Source organism: Leuciscus leuciscus, assembly GCF_965113295.1.
Source record: "Leuciscus leuciscus genome assembly, chromosome: 8".
Classification (NCBI taxonomy): domain Eukaryota; kingdom Metazoa; phylum Chordata; class Actinopteri; order Cypriniformes; family Leuciscidae; genus Leuciscus; species Leuciscus leuciscus.
This window is the reverse complement of record NC_138732.1, coordinates 8308185-8334758: the sequence shown is the minus strand read 5'-3', so window position 1 is coordinate 8334758 and position 26574 is coordinate 8308185. Positions and strand designations below refer to the sequence as shown.

Sequence of the window (26574 nt, the reverse complement as noted above, 5' to 3'; positions counted from 1 at the left end):
ATGGACACGGATGTTTGACCTTGTCCACTAGATGTCATCCTGAGATAAAAACAATAGCCCAGCAGTAGCCCTAAACTCAAGGCGAGTCATCTTCTATTGTGCATGTTGTGGCTGGCAAATGTGGTTCTCCCAAACTTGGAAACTTCTTTTACCTCTGGGCATAATAATGTTGCAGTAATTTAGAAGTTAAAGGACACTATAGCTTTTAGCTTTACTCTTACTCTTACTCAAATAGGTCATATGTGGCAGTTAACAACATCATTTAATGAGAAAAAATCTGAGACATGGATTTTGCAGACAGTTATCTTTAATGGGGAGTATACATGTGTAAAAAATAGTAAATGGCAATCCTCTGATGATAGAAAATATTTGATTTTAATACCAATGACCTGGTGGATCTTGCTCATCCACCCAAATGTACAAGATTTACTTGCACATCCCAGTGCACATGAAAGGCTTCGCACAAAGCAATTACAAGTTATGTCACTTGTATTCGTTAAATATCACTTAACTTAGAAGTGAAATGCCACACACATTACTATAGCTGTAACAACAAATCCCTTCAGAAATAAACTATTAAGGGTTTTCAAAGAAGGCATTGATTGAATCATGAAAGCTATTGAAAGATAAGGCCTACCATTGCATAAGCTTGGCCTTTGCAAGAAAGGTCTAGGACTTAGATACTGTACAAATAATACAGTGAAATAATATCAGATAACGACAACCATGAGGAGAACGACAACCATAAATGTCAGGAAAACAGCAAACAGAAAAACAACAGCAAAGCTGTTTTGGGTCTTTTTGAGCAGTTAACATTGTGTTTTACAGTAATTGTTTCAATAAAACAAGCATAAACAACATTAATACTGTCTTACAACTGTTGACTTTTAAAATACAGCTTAAATTAAAAACGCTGCTGACTAGAACAGATTCCAAATGTAAACAGATCATGTATCTACTGTTGTTTCATGCTCTTCTTCCCCCTGAAGGAGGCATGCTTGAAGATGCCTTGTGGTAGCAGTCTGAAGGGGTTGAATTTGGGCTTGCATTCATCCCAGTGGGGATATAATACATGCTCTCAAGATAGCTTTGATCCAGTGATGAGTGGCCTTTGGGTTCATTTTTTGGCATCTGGCTCGCAGGGCTTCCATACCTTAAGGAAGTCTGGTGAAGCGTGGTGGGGACAGGAGGCGGCTCCGGATGGCGAACTTGTTGGGCACTGCCTGGGATTGCTGGGTAAGATGGCATTGCATAAGGTAGGTACTGTGGTGCAAACAACCCCGGACTGTGCAAAGAGGAGTAGGGTGGTGCAGCTGGTGGATACAGGCCTGAGTGGGACATTGCCTGCTGCGGTATGAGAACTTCCACATACTGGCCCAATTCAGGATCAAACAGCATTTTTCTGAGTGGCTGCATTGGTACCTCAATGTAGAAGTATTTTCCAGTCTCAGGATCAAAAAGAACACGACGAGGACCTTGGCCACAGCTGAGCCCACTTGCATTCTCTGGATACAATACACTGGCTCCACCTGGGCCTTCATTTGTGTAATCATGAGCAAAAGATGGTGGTAAATCTTGGGGATTAAACAACTGAGGCCTGGGATCCAGAGTAGACATATTAGCTGAATGAGAGTACTCATGATAGGGAGCAGAAGCTGCCGATTGAGGTGAAGGATGATTAGCTGGGCGTCTGTCTGAAAGCAGCCCAGAAGTTGATGGTTGGTCATCACAGTAGGACTGTGAATTTGAAACAGGACAGGCTCGTGGATTGTGTAGAGGCTGAATCAAAGCTGAGCCGTGGGGTATTGTGGTATTGGAGACAGGTAGAGCATCTGGTCTGCACTGTTGAGGACGAACTTGAGCTTGCGGAGGAGCTCCCGGACAGGTAAGGACTTGGCCTGGAGACCGAGAGGCTGCTGGCACCCGTTCCTGTGGACTGTGGTGGGGATGTCCTTGATGTGAGTGGGAACTTAGTGTGCAGGAGCATGGAGATTGCTTATTGGTTGGATGATACCTGCATGGCCTTTGTGGGGGCAAGTCTGACAGCCGTAGCGGGCTGAAACTCTCTCGCTCATCATAGCTGGGGGGATCATCTGAAGCATAGAAAAGATAGTCATCTGTGTGAAAACGATTATTAGATGATGCTCTTGTCACAGATTGTGTGTGGCCAAGGGCTTGTGCTCCTGATGAGTTAGAAGCAAAGGAACTATCTAACATTGAATGGTCTTGACTGAATGATGGGGCCTGCTGCTGGCAAGTGCTGGTAGTTTGAAAGAAAGCAGAAGATTGCTGTTGATCCAGACTGGCCAGTGTCATTGTGGTGGATTTCTGCACAGTACTTGGACTTGTTGTGACTGGGATGGGTGGTGGTTTGTTGCTTGATACAGCCAATCTTTTTGTATCTCTTGATGAAGTATCGTTTGGTTGATCCTTGTGTATCACGGTTGGTGTTTCATTTTTATTTGACTCACTACTTAATCTGGTTTGATGCTTAATAACAGATGATGCTTGAGCATCTGCTTTTGGTGTATCACTTGACACTGACCTAATTTCTGCAAATGACTGTTTATAGCTGGGTTTTTGTGGTACAAATGGCTTTAGCCTATCAGTCGATATTGACCTCACTTGTATTGGTAACTCAATCTCTTTTGATGCATTCACTGGTGTGGCATTATTTTTTGTACTACTTGAAAAAGACCTCACCTCTGGCTTGTCAGATGTTGCTAGATAAGTTGGATTTTGTGTCATAGTTGTGGTGGCAGCTATTTTCTTCTTTTCTTGTTCCTTTGATGATTCCCAAGATTCCTTGGGACTTTCACTTTGTCGGGATGTCCTTGAAGAATTGTTGACAAGAGCTGTTGGACTGCAAGGCAATGCTGTATTTTCTGCCCTTACTTGTGCTTTACTAGAAAATCCTTCTGATAAACAGGCCTGTACAGGTACCTCAAGCCTGTTAACATGTTTAGCTGTAGCACTTGCACCTTCTGTAAGAACATCACACACTCCAATATCAGCCTGCATCCCTTTCTCTTTCAATAACATGGATACAGAGTGACTGTTGCTTGTAGCTTCCATTTGAGTTGAGTCAGGGATTGTAAGATCAAAGGTCTTTGATTTGGATGTGCCATCCGGCAGAACCACTAATGCAGAAATTTCCCGCTCCTTACTGGGCGGTCTAGGCGGCATTTTAGTACTCTGATCAAAGTGAGTATAAGACCTCTTAGTGATACTATCTGATTCAGTTAATCCATTTATGATTGTAGAGTGAGAATCGGATTCTTTTCGTAGTGACTCTGTCTTTGGCAAAGAAGCTTTGGGTGTTATTTTAGGGATGTCAGCATCTCTTCTTGTATCTATGGCCACTAATGGTTGTGATATTTTTGATATGTCAACAGGCTGTTTTTCAACTTGACAGTGGATTGTTTTGCTACCCGATGTTTGTTTGTCCTTCCAACTGATGGCTTTACATTCAATGTGTAAGGCCGGAGTAGTTTGTGGCGGCTGCTCTCTTTTCTCTTGAATGACTTTGTCTTCGGTAGAAGTTGAATTTGACGCTTTGAAAGAGAGGTTGTATGTGTTTTTTACTAACTTCCTCACATCCCTAACTTTATGTATAATAGATTTTTTGTTGATTTCCTCATCTTCTTCTGTCTCTATGACTTTTTGACTAGATTTGGTGCTCATATCTTCTGCAGCATTCTCCATTGACTGAGATTCAGACATTTCTCTGGAATGTTCTATGTCAGGGGATAGAGACACTTTCAGAGAAGATGTCATTTTCCCTTTGTTAGAGGAAGGTTTCAAAGTTATTTCTGGAGTTTTTGACATAAATACACTCTTTCCAGTCAGTTGTTCCTGGTTTTCTGGTGTCGTCTGGCGCTTTGTCTCTCTGCTTGTCATTTTGCTCTGCATGCTTATTGCTGGAGTGGCAACAGCAGGACTTGTGTTTCTGACACTGGCATTTGCTGAGTCACCATTGTACTTCTCTCCAAGGTTGCCCCCTCCTTCCTCCTTCCCATTACTCTTGCTGTTTTGTTTCACATGTATTTTGTCTTCAACTGATGTAAGGGCCACTATAGGCTTTTTTTCTTCCCTTGTAATGTTGCCAGCAACCTGAGCTTCTCCAGTGTTAAAGAACGCAGGTCTTAAGAATGGTTTTGGAGGAACTTTTGGGGCACACTTTTTCAGCTGACGATTTGAAAATCTCTCCCCTTCAACAGCAACATCTTTAGATAAAAAAGTACATTCAGATTGCTGGCTAGAGCTTAAACTATGCCTCTCCATGTCACTTGGTACATCATCAAAAGAGCTGGGGCTGATATCAGGACGTTTGTTTTTATCTCCAGATGAACTTGGGCCTGCACTTTTTGGTGAGTCTTTTTGCGCATCTTGCATTTTCTTTGACAACACGCTCTTGATAATGCAAGATGCCATTTGTGTCTTAGGGGAGCCATCATCTAAAGACACAGACTTCTGCAATGTCCTTTTCCTGTAATTTTGTGGTGAATCTGGTACCTCCTTGGAAAACTCCTCTTGCACAAAAGCTGGTGTGCTATGTTGACGAACAAGGTTGTTTTGTGAGTGCCTACTTGTTAAGGGTGAATTCAAAACATTTTCAGAGTTCCCTTTATGTTTTGTTTCATCTGTGTTCCGCCTTAACAGCTGTATCTGCCTTTTAGGTACTGTCCTCTTTCCTCTACTGGACTCTTCTTTGCTCTCTAAAGCAACATCCACACACTCAAAACTCCCCATTTCAAAGTGTTTGTTTGGGTCCAGGCTGTCCCGGGGTAGAAAAGATGAGCCATCGTTTTCATGTAACGCTGAGCCACGCAAGTCTGCGTAGGTCATCCATGCAACAGCACCAGGGCTGTCTACGGTCGATTGCTGAGAAACATTTGTTGATGACCTGTGGCTTGAATTGTACACATCCAAATAATCCACCTGAGGGCTAGACAGACTTCTGAAGGCCAGATCTGTAAACCATTTTACTTCATTATCTGCTTCATCTAACTCACTTCCCATGCTGGAGTTCTCACCAGTATACTCAGGAGAAAGAAAGCCTGCACTGCCGTGTTTACCAGTTGACTTGAGCCTCCTGGCGCCACCCTTGTTCTCTTGTTGTGAGCCCTGAGCTCTGAGCGGACTCTGTTGCTGCAGAGTTGTTGGGTGCGACTCAAAATAACAGCGAGCTGGAATTCCCGACTTTGGGTCTCGACTTGAGAGTGCTGGGCTGTGGCCTGCAGGCCCTTTTCTATTCCTGGCACTGAATGACAGCTCAACCTGTTGCCCTCTGTAACTACTATCTCTCATAGTCTCCTCCCCCTCTCCCTCCCTCTTTCCACTCTCCTCCTTTTTCCTATATGGCTGCCTGTCAAATTTACCGCCACTGTCCCTACTGATAACCCCTGGACTTTCTCTTAATGCTACAGGCACTTGGCTTTGCCTCTTGTCACTGCTTGGGCAATCATTTTCCAACATTTCTGTTCCCTTGTTGCTATCATAAACCTCAATATGGCATTGTTTCTTTTCTACAGATGTCACTGGCATTGGCACAGATGAAGCCCATGGACTCAGAGAGGCAGGTGTTCCACAGACAGTTAAATCTGTTGTGTTGTCAGTGACAATTTCCTGATTTTGCTCCATTTTTACTGTGGACAATCCAAAACCTGAAGGTTTAGATGGTGAATCTTGCAAGATCTGCATTTGGCTGAGAATTTGTGGTCCACCGCCTGCACATTCATCTGGGACAGATGGGATGCTTTTGAAGGTCTCTGTGTCAGCAATGTCATTAAAATGATCACTGTCTATTGGGTTAGGAGATTGAGGATTCATTTCCTTAAAGATTATGGGTAAAGGCAGATTTTCTGCTTTTTCAAGAGGGATGGAAGGCTCAGTTTGGAAATGAGGGGATAGTGCTGTGTCTCTGGTATGGTCTGATGCAGTTGATGAGGGCCTTGATCTACTCTCTGGTGTTGACAAAAAGTTCCTTGAGGTAGGTGAGACAGAGGTGTCATTTCCAAAAAGAGAGTTGGAAGTTTCAGAAGATTTGCCAGAGACAGTTGTCTCTACCACAGGTGATTGTGTTAAATCTTCATTTGGTGAAACGTTATATGTGATGCCTCCAATCACAGGGGATTTTGTATTGTGTGGCAGAACACTATAAGATATTGTTTTGATTTCGGGTGAGCAGGTGACTGATCTCAATTCTAGTGAAGGGGTTGGGGAAATGGGCCCTGGTGTAAGGTAGTGTTCTCTGCTGTTTGGAGTGGAGGTAATGCTCCTTAACGCAGGCGTGGAATCTCTACTGCAGGTTGGTGTTGCTCTGTAGTCATTTTCAGTGATGGCAGGGGAGGATGGCAGGTCATCAGGTTCTGTTGAATAAACCATTCTCTCATTTGTAGGTGACTGGCTGATGGTATAACCCATTGGTTCTGATGAGTGAGCTGAAACAGAGTGATCAGAAGAGGAGTAGATATCAACGTGACAGCAGGGGGAAGATGTTGAGGCTTCAGTTTCAGTTGAATAAACCCCTTTCTCATTTGTAGGTGATGGACTGATGGTGTAACCCAGAGAAGAGTGAATGTTTACTGGTTCTGGGTTATCAGGAGAGGAGCAGATATCTCTGTAGTCAATCCTTGTGCTTACAGGGGAGGATGGTGAGGCTTCAGGTTCAGAGTTATCAGGAGAGGAGCAGATATCTCTGTAGTCAATCATTGCGCTTAAAGGGGAGGATGGTAATGCTTCAGGTTCAGTTGAAGAAATGATTCTCTCATTTGTAGGTGATGGGCTGATGGTGTAACCCAGAGATGAGTGAATGTTAGCTGGTTCTGAGTGATCAGGAGATGAGGAGATATATCTGTAGTCAATCTTTGTGCTTACAGGGGAGGATGGTGAGGCTTCAGGTTCAGTTGAAGAAATTATTCTCTCATTTGTAGGTGATGGGCTGATAGTGTAACCCACATGTGAGTGAAATATTACTGGTTCTGGTGAGTAAGCAGGTGCTGAGTGATCAGGAGAAGAGCAGGTTTCATTGATCTCTGGTGATTCCAGACTTTCTCTGCCATCTATGGATGAGCACACCTGTCCTCTTGTTTCAGTGGAAATTGCAGACACAGATAGGGAATCCATTTCCACATTATCACTGGTAGATGTAGAAACTGAAAAAGATGCACCATAAGCGTCTTCCAAGTCTGGAAACTCTGATGTGTTCCCCACTTGAGTTGAGCACAAATTCAGCAGCTCAGGTGAAGATCTGCCTGTGGATGCAGGTGTGGAGCTAATTTCCCTGCTTACAGGGGAGATGGAGTTTAATCTGGCCTCTGGCATGACACTGGGTATGGGTAGGATATTAATATCTCTGTTTGCAGGTGAAGTAGACATTTCCTGAATAGGACGGCAGTCTATTTGAGAAGTGTTTGACAGTTCTGACGCAGAGCCACAGATAATCATCCTTTGTGCAAGGAGAACGTTTTCCTCTTGTGGACTATGATAGTTCATATTTTCTTTGCTCTCAGAAGACACCACATTATTTTGTTCAAGTGGATATTCTGCCACGGGTTCACAGTTAGTAGACTCAAATATAGGTATGCAGTCTTGTTTATCTAAAAATGGGCTTGTACTTGTATGTCGAGGTGCTGTAATAAATTCTTCTTGCTCAAAAGTGGCAGGTTCTTTCTCCTCTGAAGAGCAAGATGTAGGATTAGAAAGATACTTTTCTGGAATAATCTGATTTATAGATGGTGTTGAATCCATGTCCTTATTTTCATTCACTGGGGCAGCGCTCACTGACACTTGAGGTTCTTTCCAAATGTTCCCAGTATGTGAAAGGTCATTAACATTCACTTGTGTTGCAGGTGGTGTATAATTAAGTGGGTTAAGTCCATTTTTAGAATCGGATGAGATATTTGATTCATCTGAATGTGGATGTGATTCCCTGGTCTCCGATGTGGACAAATCCAGAATATTTTTTGGAGAAGGTGTGTTGTAAGTGACTTCAGTGTTGTCGCTTAAGTCAGATCCATTGGCAGTGTGATAAGATCCTGAAGAGTCATTGGCATCATCTGTTGGAAAAGGCTGATCCACTTCTCTTCTGACAAATGTCACAGAGGCTGGGCTACTAGAAAGTGATGGCGAGTCGCCGTCATCCCCAAAAATGTCACAAAGGCAGGTTGTTTCAGATATAGCATTATGATGGTTGGGGATTGAAGTGATGTCAAAAATCTCCACACGATTTGGCCCTTCACGACTCTGCAGGTTGAACGTTTGTGGAGCACTACGAAGAAAAGAGTAGCTGTCTCCCTCTAGAACCCAGCGCTCCATTTCTTCACTTCAGATAGCACAGGCATTGGGTTGTCACACTTGAGCCATTTATAAATGCCTGAACTAGTCATTCAGCAGTTGTTGAATGTTTTCAGACCTGAAACATCAAAAGAAACAGTCACAAAAACGTGTTACTGTAAAGAGAATATAATTCTCAAAATGTTTTCTTGTAGCTTTATATACCAAGTTCATCTTCTGAGAGCAAATTATAGTTACTTTGCACATACAAAAGTCTGCTTAATAATAGTAAACAGTATTACTAATCAGATTAGAGGATTACTCTTATAACTACTCACAAACATACCTCATGCAAACTGATGCAGTATATATACAGTAGCAATGTAAGGTGAAACATGCAACAACATACATGCAGATATCAAAGTTCACATAAAAGTAATCAGATATGATACTTGCCTTTTCTGGTGTTTTCTGTCCACATGGCGAGTTTGAATGGAACAGTCCCTCCAGAGAACATTTACAGGGGACAGTTATGCACTGTACCATGAACTGTGAATGAGGCTCCAACAGGGGGATCCAGTTTTCCGAGTGCCAAACTGACCCTTCATCGTAACAGGCCACTCAGTGCACAGATATGTCCAGCCCCTCAAGCTAAGCCCCAAAAAAAAATAAAAAAAAATGCTACGACTCCTGTACCCTTAGCCCTGTCTGAGCTCACAGTGCCTGGTTATTTCAAACATTAATTGACACCACTTTTCTTTTTTTTTAAGAGACAAGCATACACAGAAAAAGGACACGAACCTGACCTGAAGCTTTTTTAATCATGCTTGGACATAGGTGCATATCTCTGCCAAGCTTAATAGGGTGTTACAGCTAGGAGCAGGTGCTGCGATGGAATAGATAGAGTCTGTGAAAGGAATCTGACACACTAGGCCAAGACAGTCATAGAGGCTCACTAATTTTAGACCTCTTCTATTAGGGGAAACTTTGCTTTGAGAGGCTGCCTAGAGACACACAGAGGACAGAAAATGGCAACTTTACAAAATATACACCAAATTAACTTTCTGTAGTGTTAGATTGCAACATCCAGCTCTTGAAAACTCTTCCATACATTTACATATATTTGTTTAGCAGACACTTTCATCTAAAGAGCCTTATAAAAGAGAAATACAGCATAAATAATTGCTTTGAGCTTAAAAATGTTGTCAATTCAAAATTATTTACAAGTAAAAAAAAATTGAATTAAACATCAGTGATTTAACTTTAACTTGTGACATAAGCTACCTTTCCACTTTTTGTGCCTATTGTTCAGAGCATCAAAGTACATTTGTTTCGTGTGGTTATAAACTAGTCCACCACCTTATAGTGAAAGAATGCTGAGGACTTCTGCAATGCAGGGATTTAGTGTTCACACAACACTACTGATAGAAGCAGCTTGACAGTACCAAGAATAGGTCTTTGATCATCTGATGGACAGTCAAAACACAATTCTCAATGACCATGAATTAAAGCAAGAGACTTGCATCTCATGAAGCCACCTGACATTTAATATCTTTGACTGAATGGTTGTGAGCTTTTACAAAACTTGGTTAGAATAGAAATAGTTTCGTTAAATAGCAATTTCTAGTAGTTGTGTCTGAAAAGCCAACATGACTCTAGTTCACAGAAAACTGTAGTCATTTTAATAAGACAACACAAAAGCATTTAATAAAAAACATATTTGCCTGTTATTGGTCTCTGTCTAGCGCAATGTACATAAATATGATTGCAGAAATCCCCCTGCAGTAACATGACACATCTCTATCTTGAGGTCAGTGTATTTAGATATTCTATTTTTTGACAAATATGCAGTGGGGGGGGGAAACTGCCCCACAAATAAAACAGGCTTAGGATGTCACTTGACAATTTGTATGCAAAACATCACACACAGATATGCGTGATATCAGATATGCTGCAGACTTTCTGAAATTCTAAAGCTACAATTTTGTCCTTGAAATGGATTACAAGACACCTGAAAAAAAAAAAAAAATACAAAAAATAACTAAACTAAAAATACATAATAAATAGCGTATTTCAATGAATGAATTCTAACACTGCACCAACACTATTCCCTTATTTGTTCATTTCCTGCATGAACATCATGACTCAATCTAACAGAGCATATTCGCTAACCATTGTTCAACTGCACAGCAGTTTTACATGAGGTAAAAGTCGCAAATAAAAAGACCAACATGTACATGTCTTCCCATGAATCCTTTCCAAAGTCATCTGTGGGTGTTGTTCATTTTATCAGAATCCAGTCTTATTTCTATTGATTCTGGGGTCTAATCAACCCTGATAATAAATAATGTAGCCTGATTGTGCAAATGAAACATTTTGTTGTTTTTATTTAGATGGGTCAAATGAACATCTCCAATTTTTGGTTTTATAGTCTGAAAGAAGATCTTCTCCAACAGCTAATGTAGTTCAATTTCACAAGCTGTAAGAAATAAAGAAACAGCTCTTAAAATCGAATTATCAACAATATGCACTGTAAAATATCAAATGCTTTTTATTTAATTACAGTACATGGAAAGAAAATGAATCTGTCTCTAGGTGTTAAGTAAGTTTATGATCTGGCTGTGAAAGTGACTCACGTGAGGGTTTTAGTCTTTGTACTCGAGAGAAATAGCGTGGTGCTAAAAACCCGGCAGCATCTCCGGGGGTCAACAGCACACCGTTCTCGGACCAGAAGAACTCAATCCCATCTGAAGACCAACCAGAGGGGAGAGAGATCAATAGGACTTCTGCACTATAATTCTTAAATGTATATTATCTTTACACTGGTTTTAAAAAATATTTCTTAATACCTGACATAGCTTTCGCAACATCAATATACACAGCCAACTCACAACTCTGTCTCATACCTATAAACAGAAAAGAGGTCACTGAACTGTAAATGAATTGAATTACATATAAGGTGAATTGCATGCTTCTGTAAACACATCTTGGTCTGGACTGCTTTCTGCTATCCTAATCTGTTGTCCATGAATGCATGCCTAAATACATACATACTCACATGAAACAGAGATATCTAGAAAATAATCTAATCTGCACTGCACGTCACTCACCACTGATGACTTCGCCCTCTCCAGGTAGCCCAGGTGCCAGGTGTATGTGAGTTCTGCTCATTCTGCTGAGGCCCTGACTGCGTATAGAGGGCCAGTGTTTCATGTATGAGCCATGAACAGCTTCTCTTGGATAGTCCGGATCATCAAGTGCAACCTTTCTCAACTCCAGATCTTTAACCTTGAAGAGACACATTCTAGGATAAGTTAAATGAATACATAAATCACACAATTTGCATCATGTTTTTTTTAATTTAAAGAATCTGTAAGATTAACATTACATTTATTTATTTGACACTTTTCAGTGTATAAACTAGATTAGTATATTACGGATTATATACTGTATACATACACCTGAATAGGTACACCTGTTCAACTGCTTGTTAATGCAAATATCTAATCAGCCAATCATATGGCAGCAGCTCAACGCATTTAGGCAAGTAGACATGGACACGATCCACTGATGTTCAAACTGAGCATCAGAATGGGGAAGAAATGTCATTTAAGAGACTTTGAACATGGCATTGTTGTTGGTTCCAGACGGGCTGGTCTGAGTATTTCAGAAACTGCTGATCCACTGGGATTTTCACACACAACCATCTCTAGGGTTTACAGAGAATGGTCTGAAAAATCTCCAGTGAGCGGCAGTTCTGTGGGTGAAAATGCCTGGTTGATGCCAGAGATCAGAGGAGAATGGCCAGACTGGTTCAAGCTGATAGAAAGGCAACGGTAACTCAAATATCCACTCGTTACAACCGAGGTCTGCAGAAGAGCATCTCAAGTCGTATCTTGAGATCTTGACGACTGTCGTACCTTGAAGCAGATGAACAACAGCTGCAGACGACACACCAGTGCCACTCCTGTCAACTAAGAACAGCAAACTGAGGCTACAATTCACACGGGCTCACTAAAAGTGGACAATAGAATATTGGAAAAACATTGCCTGGTCTGATGAGTCTGAATTTCTGCTGCGACATTCAGATGGCAGGGTCAGAATTTGGCGTAAACAACATGAAAGCATGGATTCATCCTGCCTTGTATCAACGGTTCAGGCTTGTGGTGTAATGGGAGTTTATGTGCAACAAACTTCCGTATTCTGTAAAACAGGAACAAATATATACTCAAGATACCTTCAAAGGAACGGGCAAAAAAATGTCTCCTCATTAACATTGAATTACTTAAATCAAACAGAAACAATAAAAACAACTAGCTAGGTTAGCTGATTACCTTAAAAGTCCATAGATATAGCAGTCAGAAGTACTGCCGTTAACACTTTCTCCGACAGAGACCTGTTTTCCTGTTTGTTCATGTGATGTTGGGCATAAACCCTATGGTGTGGGGGGATATTTTATTGGCACACTTTAGGCCCTTTAGTACCAATTGTGCATCATTTAAATGTTATTTACTGTTGCTGACCATGTCCATGCCTTTGTGGTCCAGTGTACCCATTTTCTGATGTCTACTTACTTGACTACTTTAAACCTATATATCTTAAATTAAGACTGTAGACTTTACGTGACTTCTGAACTACACTGACTTGCACTGAGTGACCCTGATTGGCTCGTATCTGAAGACGACCATTCTCAGTGTGGTTGCAAAGCTTGAATCGCTGTTTGTCATCGGTGGCCACCACTCGCTCCACATCTTCCACTGAATATGACCGGAACTGCTGATGTGCGAGAAGTTCCTCCACAAATACAAAGCCATCTGAGGACAAGGGCACATAAGAATTACAGACAGACAACAGGGATGCTAAAAAAATACATTAAAAAAACTGAATCCAAAACATGTGCTAAGTGATTGAATCATTTGCTGTCTAGTCCAATATTAACAGGAATCATCCTCCACAAGAACTTCATTCCACACAATACCTAAATAACAATTTTGTAAGCAGACGGAGTGTTGAGAAGCATATAGTTTGTGGATATCACTTCTCACCCGAGTTCATCTGAAAACCCATCTTATTGGCACCATGGCGTAATACATAAGTTAGAGATTTAGACAGGCGCACATCTCTGCTCTGAAAGACACACAAAACAGAAATAACAAATTCATTACAGTGCACAGACATAATGGCGTAATACATAACGAATGAATGATCGTTTCTCCCCCCACACCTCTTCATTTCGGTTTCCTCGCCCTCCTCTTCCTCTTCTCCCTCGAGGTTGACAATCCATTTTTTCACTTGTTGTGATATTGTCATTCACAAATACAGCTATAAGATATATGGGCTGCCTACTGCAGTTATTTGTTTCGTATAATTCTTCTTCTTCAGGATTATTTACCTGTACGGAAACTATTTTTTAAACTCCTTTCTATAAGCTTTCGTTGCTGAACTTCTCGTTTCGATAATGGAAGCAGCCATTAATGAACACATCCATCCATTGACCAACAGGGGGCAGTAAAGAATGTTTTATATTTTCTGAGTTTTATGTATCCTACCTAGCTGCTACGCCGTCTAGTGGGAGTGAGTGACTGCACTGATTTAATGTTTTTTGAAGAGTGAATTATCGATAAAACATTATTTAAATGTAGATTAAATAAAAAAAATATTATTTGTTGGAAATACCACCGTTACCTCCCACCATCTTGAAAAAAATTTTTTTTCCTTTGTTACCAACAGTTGCCGTCTTATTATAATCACAAGCAAACAATTTATTATTATTATTATTATTATTATTATTCAGCTTTTAAAGAAACATGCCCCGCCCAGACACAGAGAGGGGCATCACATCATCAGTCATCCATCTTTGTGCGGGGCGGCTCACAGACTGAACTGACGTGTGGAGCAACAAAACACTGCGGGCTTACGATCTCATTCTCAAAACAAAAGCCTGATCTTACGCTGCAGCTTTCTGTTCCGAGAGCTCGACAACATGTCCTTTATCCGCGGTTACCCCGTAATCGCCTTCTGCGTGCTGGTCGCTTTGGTTCTGGGTATAGAAGATGGCCCGGATCGCCCGGTTATCGGAGCTCCGGGATCCCCGGTCCGTCTGTCGGAGTCTGACCCGGGGGTTATGAAAGCAGTGAAATTTGCCGAGGAACGATATAATATGGGCTCCAACGCGATGCATATACGCCGTGTTAGCAAAATCCTGTCGGCCAGCAAACAGGTAAAATTATAAATCATCCGTTTGAAATTTCTAATATATACAATGTTATTAACGGATTGAAAACCATTAATTCTGCATAAAATATAACTGTAGACAGAATATAATAATTGTTTGTATTATTATTGTTTCATGTTTCATTTATGACGACTATTGGTTATTACGATACTGGACATGAAGTTTATTATAAGGAGTTATTTTTACCGCATTCATGTGATTAGACGTAAACAAGCGCAGAGCGTGCGCAGAGGCCTCATACATAACAGTGTTGAGCGGATTTAAGCAGCACAACACTGCGCGCCTTTTGCGCAGCAGTTTATTACAGTAGATAAAAGGAAAGCTGCGCACTTATGCACATTTACCAATGTTTGTAGGACTGTATATTTAAAGGTCGTTTAAAGCCCACTGTTGTATAAATACCACAAATACTTGCAGTTTGTGATATAATTGTTGTGTGTACCCAATGTATGCATTTAGTTACATAAATTATTATTAAAAAGTAATCGTTATCAAGGAAATATATAATCTTTATAGAAATATGTAACCAGGTTAACATGAAAAAAGAATGAACAGTACTTATGCATTTATTTATCTTACGTTAATCTCAACATTTACTACTACATTTTTATGATCAGAAATTGTATCTGTTAACATTGTAAACTAACATGAACATTTGTATTAACTAACAATAACAAAAGTTGCTGTAAAAATGTTTTGCACATTGTTAGTTCGAGTTAGTAAATGAATGTTAAAGGTATAGTGGAGGATCTTTCCAAATTTTAGATAAGACCCGCCCTCTCCACTTTTTGAAAAGTTTGATTGATTCACCAGAATGATTGACAATTAGGAGGACCAATAGTATGGGTTACCCACCAGGAAGTAAAACATCCTCCGCTATACCTTTAACAAATCAGAAGTGCTACCAAAATTTTTTTTATCGAAGTTTGATATGACAGAGCCATAGTTATTCCCTTATTCAAAAAGAGTGATTTGTGTCTTTAATGTCTGTTCTGTCTTCCACAGCTGGTGAAAGGTATACGGTACAGTATTATGGTAGAGATTGGAAGCACTCAGTGTAAGAAATCCCTCGAGCTGAGCACTGTGGACACCTGTGAATTTTTCCCAGAGCCCCACAAACAGAAGGTTAGCAAACACTAATCCTTAATCCATAAAAAACGTCACTACTCAGAGTCTGTAATGGCAAACCCTTAATAGTCAAAATGCACTGCATGACCCATTTAAGTTGGGATTTTTTTTGTGAGTTCATTATTAGCATGCATGCGATTTTTATTTAATGTACAAAATGTACAATTCCATTCAGTAGCACAAATCCAGTATGATGACCCCATGCTTTTGTTCATTCAAATACTAAAACAATTAGCAAAACAGCACCACTTTGGCAGAAGTTGAACTTGCCCATTGTAAATTTACTATACACATTCTCTCTCCTAAATCACACCCATTCTCTGTCTCTCCACAGACGGAGGTTTGTTTGTTTGAGGTTTGGGACATTCCCTGGGAAAGTAAATCCACCCTGCTTAAACAGAAATGCGAGCCTGCGGGTCAGTAGCCTGGGACAGATGGCAGATCTGTCCAAATCATCTTCATCACATGATATACTGCTGTGGTGTAAAACAGACATGCATACTCATTATTATGTTTTAAGACAGGAATTAAAGTTATTTTTATCATACATCCACTTTTAATGGTTTTCTACCCAACATGCATTTGTAGTTACTTTGATATTGTTTATGTCTTAGTTTCCAAGGAGCTCAAAAAGGTTGCATCTGTACCCCTAACCCATGGCAAACCCATGAAGGTAATGCAATGTACACTTCAAATATGCCATAAAATATTTGCAACAGTTAATTCAACATTTTGTGAGCTTTTCGTGATGCATTACTTTTTTGATTTGTTTGCCGTTTTCAGGAAACTGTGGAGCTTTTGACCCAGTTTAAAAACTTTATAATCACATACAACCGGACATACAGCTCCCAAGAAGGTAAGACACATATATACACTACTATTCAAAAGTTTGGGGTCAGTAGGTTTTTTTATTTTTTTTATTTTTTAAGAAATTAATTATTTTACTGAGCAAGGATGCATTGAATTGATCAAAAGTGACAGTAAAGACATTTATAATATTACAAAAGATTTCTATTTCAAATAAATGCTGTACTTTTGAACTTTCTATTCATCAAAAAATCCTGAAAAATGTATCAGGGTTTACCCAAAATATGAAGCAGCAAAACTGTTTTCAACATAGTTAATACAAATATTTATTGAGCAGCAAATCATCATATTAGAATGATTTCTTAAGAATCACGTGACACTGAAGTCTGCGGTAATGATGCTGAGAATTCAGCTTTGATCACAGGAATACATTATATTTTAAAAGATATTACAATAGAAAATAGTTATATTAATTTGTAATATTTCATAATATTAATGTTTTTTCTGTATTTTTGATCACATAAATGCAGGCTTGGTGAGACTAAGAGACTTTCAAAAATCTTACAGACCCCAAACCTTTGAACGGCAGTGTACTTTAGATTACAATGAAATAGATACTCATAAATAGTAATATTAAAGTGATTTGTAGTTATATTAATGTATATTAAAGTGATTTGTAGTTATATTAATGTATAATACCCATCACATGGATACCATAATGTAAACTGATAAGTTTTCTATACTAGTATGTCAGTTAATGTCTATTTGTATTGCATATACACAATTAAAAGTGCTTAATTAACCACTGGTCCACTAAACTCCACAGAGGCAGAGAAGCGTTTGCGCATTTTCCAGGAGAATATGAAAACGGCACAAACACTGCAATCCCTGGAACAGGGGTCAGCTGAGTACGGGGTCACCAAGTTCAGTGACCTCACAGGTATGTTTATGGATTTTTAGATGATCATTTATTGCTCAGGAAAATATGGGGAAAATACCAATTAGTGAGGAGTGGCCAATTTAAGAGTGACAAGGTCAACATTTTTATAATTCAGATGTGCATTCCTGTTGTCCCAAAAACACACACATGTGCAAGTCTCTCTATAATGTACCAATCATTTCGATGTGTGTAGAGGATGAGTTCAGAATGATGTACCTGAACCCAATGCTGAGTCAGTGGAGTTTGAAGAAGGAGATGAAGCCAGCGACCCCGTCCAGCAAGGCCGCTCCTGACAGCTGGGACTGGAGGGATCACGGGGCGGTCAGTTCTGTGAAGAACCAGGTATGACTACCAGATTAACGCGCATCAGCCGTTTAGAATTAAAGGGATATTTCACTGCTGGGAAGATTAATTAGGGCCCGAGCACCGATGGTGTGAGGACCCTCTTGGAATTGCTCTGTTTATTATTATTATTCTTCTCCGCATTTAATTGCATTTTTGAGGGCCTAAACATGCTCGAAAACTCACAAAACTTTGCACACGCGTCAGAACTGGCGAAAATTTACATCTGATATAGGTTTCAGAATTGGACGGGGCAAAATGGCTCGATAGCGCCACCTATAAAAGTTCAACGGAGTGCGCCTCCCGCAACGTTCCACGTACGTGCACGAAATTCGGTACATACATGTAATCACCTAATACCTACAAAAAAGTCTCTTGGAGCATAGCCCTAAACACAACAGGAAGTCAGCCATTTTGAACTTCCTCTCAGATTTTTGTGCAGTTTTTGCCATTTTCATGCCTCGTACTTTAACGAACTCCTCCTACAGTTTTAATCTGATCATCTTCAAATTTGGTGAGTGTAATCTTAAGGCCTTTGCGACGTTAAATTGCGAAGATCTTGAGTTTTCGTCGAAGGGCGGGTCCTCGGCGGCCTGACAAATTTCGATGTTTCGCCATGAAACAGGAAGTTGCTGTAACTCAGGCATGGAATGTCCAATCTGCCCCGAACTTCACACGTTTGATAAGCGTTCTGTCCTGAACACATGACCATGCTCATATTCAGTTATAGTCATAGCGCCACCTGCTGGCAACAGGAAGTGACATGTTTAACACTGTTATGGACTCCTAATAACATATAAAAAAGTGCCAGCAAGTGCTAAACATGCTAACAACATACTAGAAGCATGCTAAAACATGCTAGCAAACTCTTAGCTAAGTGCTAAAGCATGCTATTTTTGCAATTAAATAGGAATTTGCTGTAACTCAGGCATGGAATGTCCAATCTGCCCCAAACTTCACACTTTTGATAATCGTTCTGTCCTGAACACATCTACATGAGAATATTCAGTTATAGTAATAGCGCCACCTACTGGTAACAGGAAGTGTCATGTTTAACACGTTGATGCCATTCTAGCAACATGTTAAAAATGCCATTGACTTCTAAACATGCTAGAAACATGTTAAAACATGCTAGCAATACTTAGCTAAGTGCTAAAGCATGCTAATTCAATGAAACAGGATGTTGTTGTTACTCAAGAAGGCAATGTCCAATCTGCGCCAAACTTCACACTTTTGATAAGCGTTCTGTCCTGGACACATGACCATGCTCATATTCAGTTACAGTCATAGCGCCACCTGCTGGCAACAGGAAGTGACATGTTAAACACTGTTGTGGACTCCTAATAACATATAAAAAAGTTCCAGCATGTGCTAAACATGCTAACAACATACTAGAAACATGTTAAAACATGCTAGCAAACACTTAGCTTAGTGCTTAAGCATGCTAATACTGCAATTAAATAGGAATTTGCTGAAACACAGGCACGGAATGTCCAGTCTGCCCCAAACGTCACACGTTTGATAAGAGTCATGGCCTGAACACATCTACATGAGAATATTCAGTTATAGTAATAGCGCCACCTACTGGTAACAGGAAGTGTCATGTTTAACACGTTGATGCCGTTCTAGCAACATGTTAAAAATGCCATTGACTTCTAAACATGCTAGAAACATGTTAAAACATGCTAGCAAAACTTAGCTAAGTGCTAAAGCATGTTAATTCAATGAAACAGGATGTTGTTGTTACTCAAGAAGGCAATGTCCAATCTGCGCCAAACTTCACTCTTTTGATAAGCGTTCTGTCCTGAACACATGACCATGCTCATATTCAGTTACAGTCATAGCGCCACCTGCTGGCAACAGGAAGTGACATGTTAAACACTGTTGTGGACTCCTAATAACATATAAAAAAGTTCCAGCATGTGCTAAACATGCTAACAACATACTAGAAACATGTTAAAAAATGCTAGCAAACACTTAGCTTAGTGCTAAAGCATGCTAATACTGCAATTAAATAGGAATTTGCTGTAACACAGGCACGGAATGTCCAGTCTGCCCCAAACTTCACACGTTTGATAAGAGTCATGGCCTGAACACATCTACATGAGAATATTCAGTTATAGTAATAGTGCCACCTACTGGTAACAGGAAGTGTCATGTTTAACACGTTGATGCCGTTCTAGCAACATGTTAAAAATACCATTGACTTCTAAACATGCTAGAAACATGTTAAAACATGCTAGCAATACTAAGCTAAGTGCTAAAGCATGCTAATATAATGAAACAGGATGTTGTTGTTACTCAAGAAGGCAATGTCCAATCTGCGCCAAACTTCACACTTTTGATAAGCGTTCTGTCTTGAACACATGACAATGCTCATATTCAGTTACAGTCAATGCGCCACCTGCTGGCAACAGGAAGTGACATGTTAAACACTGTTGTGGACTCCTAATAACATATAAAAAAAAATGCCAGTAGGTGCTTAACATCCTACCAACATACTAGAAACATGCTAAAACATACTAGTAAACACTATAAGTACTAAACCATACTATTACTACAATTAAATATGAATTTGCTGTAACTCAAACATACAATATCCAATCTGCCCCAAACTTCACATACTTGATAAAAGTCCTGCACTGAACACATCTACAAAGCAATATTCAGATATATAACCCCACCTACTGCCAACAGAAACTGAACTGGTTAACACAGTAATGCAGTACTAACCACATACCTATTGTGTACTAAGCATGCTAAAAACATACTAAACATGCTAGCAACTACTATATACTGTATACCTCCTTAAATGCACATTGCCCAACCATGCTCTGTCTTCCTAAAGCCAACGAGTGACGATGGCACGGGTGCGAGGGCCCTTTCATCGCTGCTTGCAGCTTTAATGTGTATTTAAATTGGGTCATTTATGTAGTAGAAATGTGAAATTATTTTAGAAGTTGGTGCCTTCTAGACTGAGAAAAGCCAGAAAATGTATTTTTGGCTCATGTGGATGAAAGACAACAACTCCCAGAATGCACTTGCTATGCTGCTCTACGAGGCCACTGCCAAGCCACACCTACCGGTTACAGAGGGCAGTATCGGAAGAAATTATACAACTAGGCTACTAGATGACTCGAAACTGAAAAGACACAGTTTTATCGTGAGATCCCCCTAAGGGCGTGTTGAAAACATGCAGAACTAGCTCCTACTACTGGCTGTAGTCTCTCGCCTCTGGCCAAAAAAGCCTCCGATGACGCAAAATTACAATTTGAGGGTTTTTTTCCAGACACAAAATACAGAAATCTTTCTCTCAGGGGGACATGAGTGAGGGAAGCACGGTCATTCAAAAATACTACCGGGTTTCTACTGATACAAAGCTTAATGCTAATCTTTGAAGTATCCCTTTAATCAGTAGGTGTAATTGAATGAAGCTGTTAAACTTGAATGAAGAGGTTTATTATATAATTGTTTTAATTGACTGTGGTTTGCAGGGCATGTGTGGCTCTTGCTGGGCATTTTCTGTGACTGGAAACATCGAGGGACAGTGGTTCAAGAAAACTGGAGAGCTGCTTTCCCTCTCTGAGCAGGGTAAATATATACTGTACTACACTACCGTTCAAAAAGGGGTCAGTAAGATTTCTGTTTTGAAAGAAATTAATTTTTTTTTTCACCAAATATGCAATAAATTGATCAAAAGTGACTAAAAAGACAAGTATAATGTGACAAAAGATTATAAATGCTGTTCTTTTGAACTTTCTCTTCAAAGAATTTCACGGTTTCCACAAAGTATTAAGCAGCATAACATTGATAATAGTAAAGTGTTTCTTGAGCAGCAAATCAGCATATTAGAATGATTTTTGAAGGATCAAGTGACTGGAGTAATGATGACATTCAGCTTTGATCACAAAGCTTTTGAAAGGTAGTGCTTTTCCCCCTCAAAAACAAAGTTTGTTCCACCACTGTGCTAGGGTGATGTGGATAAGGAAAAGCAAATCTCTCAACAAGCTGTACAATTTGAGGTGTCAATGTCCATATCACAAATGCTTCCAGATGAATGCCTTGCCTTAGCAAACACCATACATAACATGAAGAGTTATTCTAAATGTGAGTTTAAATTCCTTTGTTTTCTCTCACCTCTTTACATAACAGAATTAGTGGACTGTGATGGGCTGGACCAGGCATGTGGAGGTGGGCTGCCGTCTAATGCTTATGAAGCCATCGAGAAGCTAGGTAAGAAATAACAGAGCGGAGGTCATTCCCGAGAAGGCAAATAACTTACAGGGAATCTGTAAGAGTAAACATGTCCTAAATGTCCATGTCCTTCTTTTTTTTCACCCCTAAAGGAGGTCTTGAGACAGAAACAGACTACAGCTACACGGGAAAAAAGCAGAGCTGTGATTTCTCTACAGGGAAGGTGGCCGCCTACATCAACAACTCTGTCGAGCTGCCCAACGATGAAAACGGTGAGTGAGAGAGATGAAAATAATAAACACAATTAAATTAAAAACATTAAAACAACACTGATGAGGGAAATACCTGCACTAGAGGAAATTAAAGCAGGAAATTAAAAATATCAAATGTATTTTATCAGAACATCTGGAAAGAAATATGAGCTATAAGCTAATCTTACTTAAATGTAAATATGCAGTACCATTGAAATTTCTAACACACCCAGTGTTTAAAGGGAAATACACCACTGTTCAGAAATGTGGGGTTGGTAAGATTTTTTTTTGAATGTTGCTTACCAAGGCATTACATTACAGTAAAACAGAAATATTGCTAAAATGTGTTTACAATTTAATATAACTGTATAAAGCTGAATTTTCAGCATCATTACTCCAGTCTTCAGTGTCACATTATCCGTCAGAAATCATTCTAATATGCTTATTTTCTGCTCAAGAAACATTTATCATCAAATGTGGAAAACCGTTGCGCTGCTTATTTGTGTGGAAACAAATATTTTTCAGGATTCTTTGATGAACAGTAAATTAAAAAGAGCAGCATTTATTTGAAATAAATATTTTGTAACATTCTACATTTCTTTTGTCATGTCAATTGATTTTTTTTGTTAATGACCCCAAACATTTATAGCAGTAGTGTGTGTCTTTCCAGTCTGTCTTTTAGTCTAAAATGTCTTGATTCTTCTCATGTCTTGTAGTTATTGCTGCTTGGCTGGCTGAGAATGGTCCAGTATCTGCTGCCCTCAATGCTTTTGCCATGCAGGTAACACAAATGAACAGTGGGAAATTATACTGTTAGCTTGGATAAATGTGTTATGAAAATATATTGCCTGGATAAAATGTTAAATTTGTAGTACACTTCAGCATACTTTACAACAGCATGTAATAATGAGGGATATAAATTATAAGAAAACAGTTGTTTTTGTTTTTTAAAAGCACACGTTTCTGGTGCTAATGTGGACTCAAGCATATATGTCTGGTACAACAAAAACAAAATCCTGTTTTATTGTTTTGGTTACTTCCTGAAGTTCCCCTTTTTAGACTATTTTGTTGATGTCTTTAGTTCTATAGAAAGGGAGTGTCTCATCCTCTAAAAATCTTCTGCAACCCCTGGATGATTGATCATGCTGTGCTGCTTGTGGGATACGGACAACGTGAGTTTTTTTTTATTTAAACGGTTTGTACTGATATAGATCTGGGCCCGTATTCATAAAGAATCTTAATGCAAAGAGTGGCTCCTAGTGACAAAATTCTAAGAAAATTCTTAGAAATGTGGGCATTTACTCTTAAAATTAAAGAAAAAATCCTGGTAAAGAAAAAAGTAATTCAGAAAGCATCTTAACCCTTAAAAGAGGTCTTAAGGTCAAAATTGTTAGGAGCACGGACGAGGACTTTTAAGAGGCTTAAGAGTTTCTTTAGCAGAGGAGAAAATGGCAGAAAGACGAAGAGGGAGAAGAAATGTGTTGCAGACAATGAATAACAGTGAGTTAATAAGACTCTATAGATTAGATCGTGCAGGGATCATGTTTGTGACTGATCTTATTAGAGACGCGCTAACATCTCCGATACAGCACAGAAATGCCATAGCGCCAGAAATGAAAATAATCACTACATTACGATATTTGACAACTGGGAAAATTCCATGTTTGATACATTAAAACCAACATTCAAACCACCACTTAAATAGACATGCCAGCAATCAGTGTAATTGGAAAGATTGGAACATTTTTTATCATTCTAAGCCAATCAAATACCTTATAGGAAATTAACAGCATGGTAAAAAAAAAAAAAAAAGATTTATATACACATATATAATGTGTGTGTGTGTGAGTGTGTGTGTGTGTGTGAGAACGGTCAAATAGGAAAAATAACGCATGTAATTTCAAAGTGAAGGCTTAGAATAGACCCTATACTTAAAATCACTTTTTTTTTTTTTTTTTTCTTGGACAACCAACCAATCACAGTCTTCAAAAGATTGTGTAATACATAGCAACGGGGTCAACCCCGCCTCCTCACTAAGATGATAGTTTTTGTCTTTTCCTTACTCAGAGTTGCTCTCAGATCAGTCCCGAATCGCTTTTAAGCTAAGACTCCTACGTAAAAGTTTTTAAGCTAAATTAAGAGTTTTCTTAGAGGATTCTTAGAATCTTTATGAATACGGGCCCAGGCGTTTAACGGCAAGGCTTTGCAAATGACCATTTCAAAATACCTTGGATCGACATTTATAGCCATGTAGAACCAGGCAACAGGGTCGGGTAGTGCTCGAAGTGATGCAGAGTTTTTCTGCTTTTGTGTGCAGGTAATGGCGTTCCATTCTGGGCCATCAAGAACAGCTGGGGAGAGGACTATGGAGAGCAGGTACAGTATGAAAAACAAAATCACCTGAATGTGCAAATAAAATCATGTCTGCTTGTATCTCAGTCACACATGCCATGTATTATTAAGAAAATAGCAGAGATCTAAAAATTAATTATATGCTCAAATTAATAATGCACAACCTCTGTAGACTTCCATTCTTGACTGATGCTGGAAAAAAACATTACCGATGTTTACAAAGTGCCCCTATTATTCTTTTTCGAATATAACATTTCATGCAGTGAGTAATATAGCTGGTTGTCAATGTAAAAGCCCTGCAAAGTTTTAAGGATCAAAGTGCACGATAAATAAAGTTATTGTCTCCTTAAAGAAAGAATCGATTCTGAAGTGCCTGAAACGAGTCGTCAGTAATTACAGTCTTATTTGTTGCTCGAACCTACATAGGTTTGTAAGAAATTTGCATAATTCCAGCCTATGGTCTTCATTGGCTGCCCGCGAACCACGTCTACTTTGACCCTCAAACCCTGTAGTTGTAGCTGAGACTGGAAGAGTTTGGTTTGTGTTGTCGACATGTCGAGCTGCGAAAGCAAATTTGTTTTGTTTGGTTTCTGACGCACGTTGTAAGTGGTAGACCAATCACAACAGACTGGATAATCTGACCAATTGGAGCAGACTTTCAGAAAGGTTGGGTTTAGAGAGACCGAATTCCTATATCAAACCGTTTCAAACACTGTGAGAAAAGAGGGGATGTTGCAGTGTATATTATGAGAAAATTAAAGTGATTTTTGACTAGATGTATGTAAACCTATTGTAGGAGACCTCCAGAACAAAATAAGGAACTTTGAAAATAGCATAATAAGGGCACTTTAACATGTTTACTAAGTTGGATTGTTTGAAAATTATTAATGGAAAAGTATCTAAAAAATGTGTTATTTTGCCATGATTAGAGTATTACATACTTATACATGTAGACTTTCTGCCAAAATCATCACATAACAATTCTTGACAACATTTGGTCCAGCTTATAAGTATGTCTGTAGACTATGTAATGTCTATTATTACAGAAATGTTAAAGTCTTTCCTATACTTCTTTTATAGGGTTACTATTACCTGTACAGAGGATCCAAACTGTGTGGAATCAACAAGATGTGCTCATCTGCAGTTGTGAATTAGACACACACACACACACACACACACACACACACACACACACACACACACACACACACACACACACACACACACACACACACACAAAAAGAGCATGGATACAAAAACAATTCAAACGTTATGAACATGCGATGATTCTTTACAGAGGTTTGTCATCATGTGACCTGTGAACACAATATTTTAAAACACATTCTGAACATATGTCATCCATACAAGCACATAATTCTCCATAGCTCAAAAATGTGAAGTATTTTCTCTTGAGATCGTGTGCTTTAGTCATCAGTCGTTCCATTCAGAATAGCTGAATTTAACATAATTTACCTCAGATCCTCATGTGCAGTGATGTTACGGACACAGCAAATAACCAAATAGCAAAGGACAAGATAACAGCACACTGTTTACCATGTAACTGATACAAATATTAAAACGTGTTGTGATTTTAGATAATTTAGTTAAATATTTTGTGCTTTACTTTAGTTGTTGTTCTATATTTAATTATATAACTTTTGATTTAATTCCAGAAACACTGAATTGAGCTTGTGTCATGTTCACTTTTAAACCTGCTGAATAGATTAGCAAATAACAATTTTCAACAGTGGATTTTAGACTTCTGAGTGCATTTTACAGAATATTTTTAAGCTACTAGCAAAAACCAGATTTTGCACACTATGAATTTGCACAGTATTTTGTGATCATTCCGTTAATGTAATCTCTCAGCTGTATCTCTAATGCATTATCAAACCTGTATTGCTGAATAAACTCCCAAATGTGTCCGTTGTGCTTCACGCTGTCATAACTGCCATGTTTTTGTAAGTTCAATAATCGAGAAATATTCAGGCTTAAATTAGTCTTAATTTCAGCCATTTTAAACTGCACAAAACATCCATGATGAAAGC

The 26574-nt window shown here is 39.2% G+C and overlaps 3 protein-coding genes across 4 annotated transcripts; 1 reads left to right on the top strand and 2 right to left on the bottom strand.

The window, feature by feature from the left end:
* Nucleotides 1-286: 286 nt before the first annotated feature.
* On the bottom strand, nt 287-9658 carry LOC309503966 (uncharacterized protein). The gene is made up of 2 exons (XM_082176828.1): nt 8734-9658; nt 287-8416 (listed from the first exon to the last, which is right to left on the bottom strand). The coding sequence occupies exon 2, from the start codon at nt 8317-8319 to the stop codon at nt 967-969; it is 7353 nt and encodes a 2450-aa protein (XP_082032954.1). The 5' UTR covers nt 8320-8416; nt 8734-9658; the 3' UTR covers nt 287-966.
* Nucleotides 9659-10635: 977 nt separating this feature from the next.
* Nucleotides 10636-13806, bottom strand: trpt1 (tRNA phosphotransferase 1). The gene is made up of 7 exons (XM_082177165.1): nt 13502-13806; nt 13323-13404; nt 12922-13091; nt 11388-11565; nt 11127-11183; nt 10914-11024; nt 10636-10756 (listed from the first exon to the last, which is right to left on the bottom strand). The coding sequence occupies exons 1-7, from the start codon at nt 13559-13561 to the stop codon at nt 10734-10736; spliced, it is 681 nt and encodes a 226-aa protein (XP_082033291.1). The 5' UTR covers nt 13562-13806; the 3' UTR covers nt 10636-10733.
* Nucleotides 13807-14115: 309 nt separating this feature from the next.
* Nucleotides 14116-26474, top strand: ctsf (cathepsin F). Of its 2 annotated transcripts, XM_082177048.1 has the most exons (15): nt 14116-14497; nt 15518-15637; nt 15975-16056; nt 16255-16313; nt 16424-16496; nt 17274-17387; nt 17581-17729; nt 21224-21320; nt 21882-21962; nt 22076-22195; nt 22891-22955; nt 23256-23346; nt 24492-24550; nt 25607-25704; nt 25766-26474. In XM_082177048.1, exons 1-14 carry the CDS (start codon nt 14261-14263, stop codon nt 25679-25681), a joined length of 1422 nt encoding a protein of 473 aa, XP_082033174.1. In that variant the 5' UTR covers nt 14116-14260; the 3' UTR covers nt 25682-25704; nt 25766-26474. The 2 variants fall into 2 exon arrangements, with proteins under 2 accessions (XP_082033174.1, XP_082033173.1); XM_082177047.1 differs by having other exon boundaries at nt 14117-14497; nt 25607-25788.
* Nucleotides 26475-26574: the final 100 nt, after the last annotated feature.

What these genes read in the sequence shown, in the direction of transcription:
- LOC309503966 (XM_082176828.1), bottom strand. Translation starts at nt 8,319, where the DNA reads ATGGAGCGCTGGGTTCTAGAGGGAGACAGCTACTCTTTTCTTCGTAGT.
- trpt1 (XM_082177165.1), bottom strand. Translation starts at nt 13,561, where the DNA reads ATGGATTGTCAACCTCGAGGGAGAAGAGGAAGAGGAGGGCGAGGAAAC. An exon ending in GAGGAAACCGAAATGAAGAG is followed by an intron (nt 13,405 to 13,501) that starts GTGTGGGGGGAG and finishes TGTGTCTTTCAG; the next exon opens with AGCAGAGATGTGCGCCTGTC. An exon ending in TGTTGCGAAAGCTATGTCAG is followed by an intron (nt 11,025 to 11,126) that starts GTATTAAGAAAT and finishes GTTGGTCTTCAG; the next exon opens with ATGGGATTGAGTTCTTCTGG.
- ctsf (XM_082177048.1), top strand. Translation starts at nt 14,261, where the DNA reads ATGTCCTTTATCCGCGGTTACCCCGTAATCGCCTTCTGCGTGCTGGTC. An exon ending in TCAGTTCTGTGAAGAACCAG is followed by an intron (nt 17,730 to 21,223) that starts GTATGACTACCA and finishes TGTGGTTTGCAG; the next exon opens with GGCATGTGTGGCTCTTGCTG. An exon ending in GCTGCCCAACGATGAAAACG is followed by an intron (nt 22,196 to 22,890) that starts GTGAGTGAGAGA and finishes CATGTCTTGTAG; the next exon opens with TTATTGCTGCTTGGCTGGCT.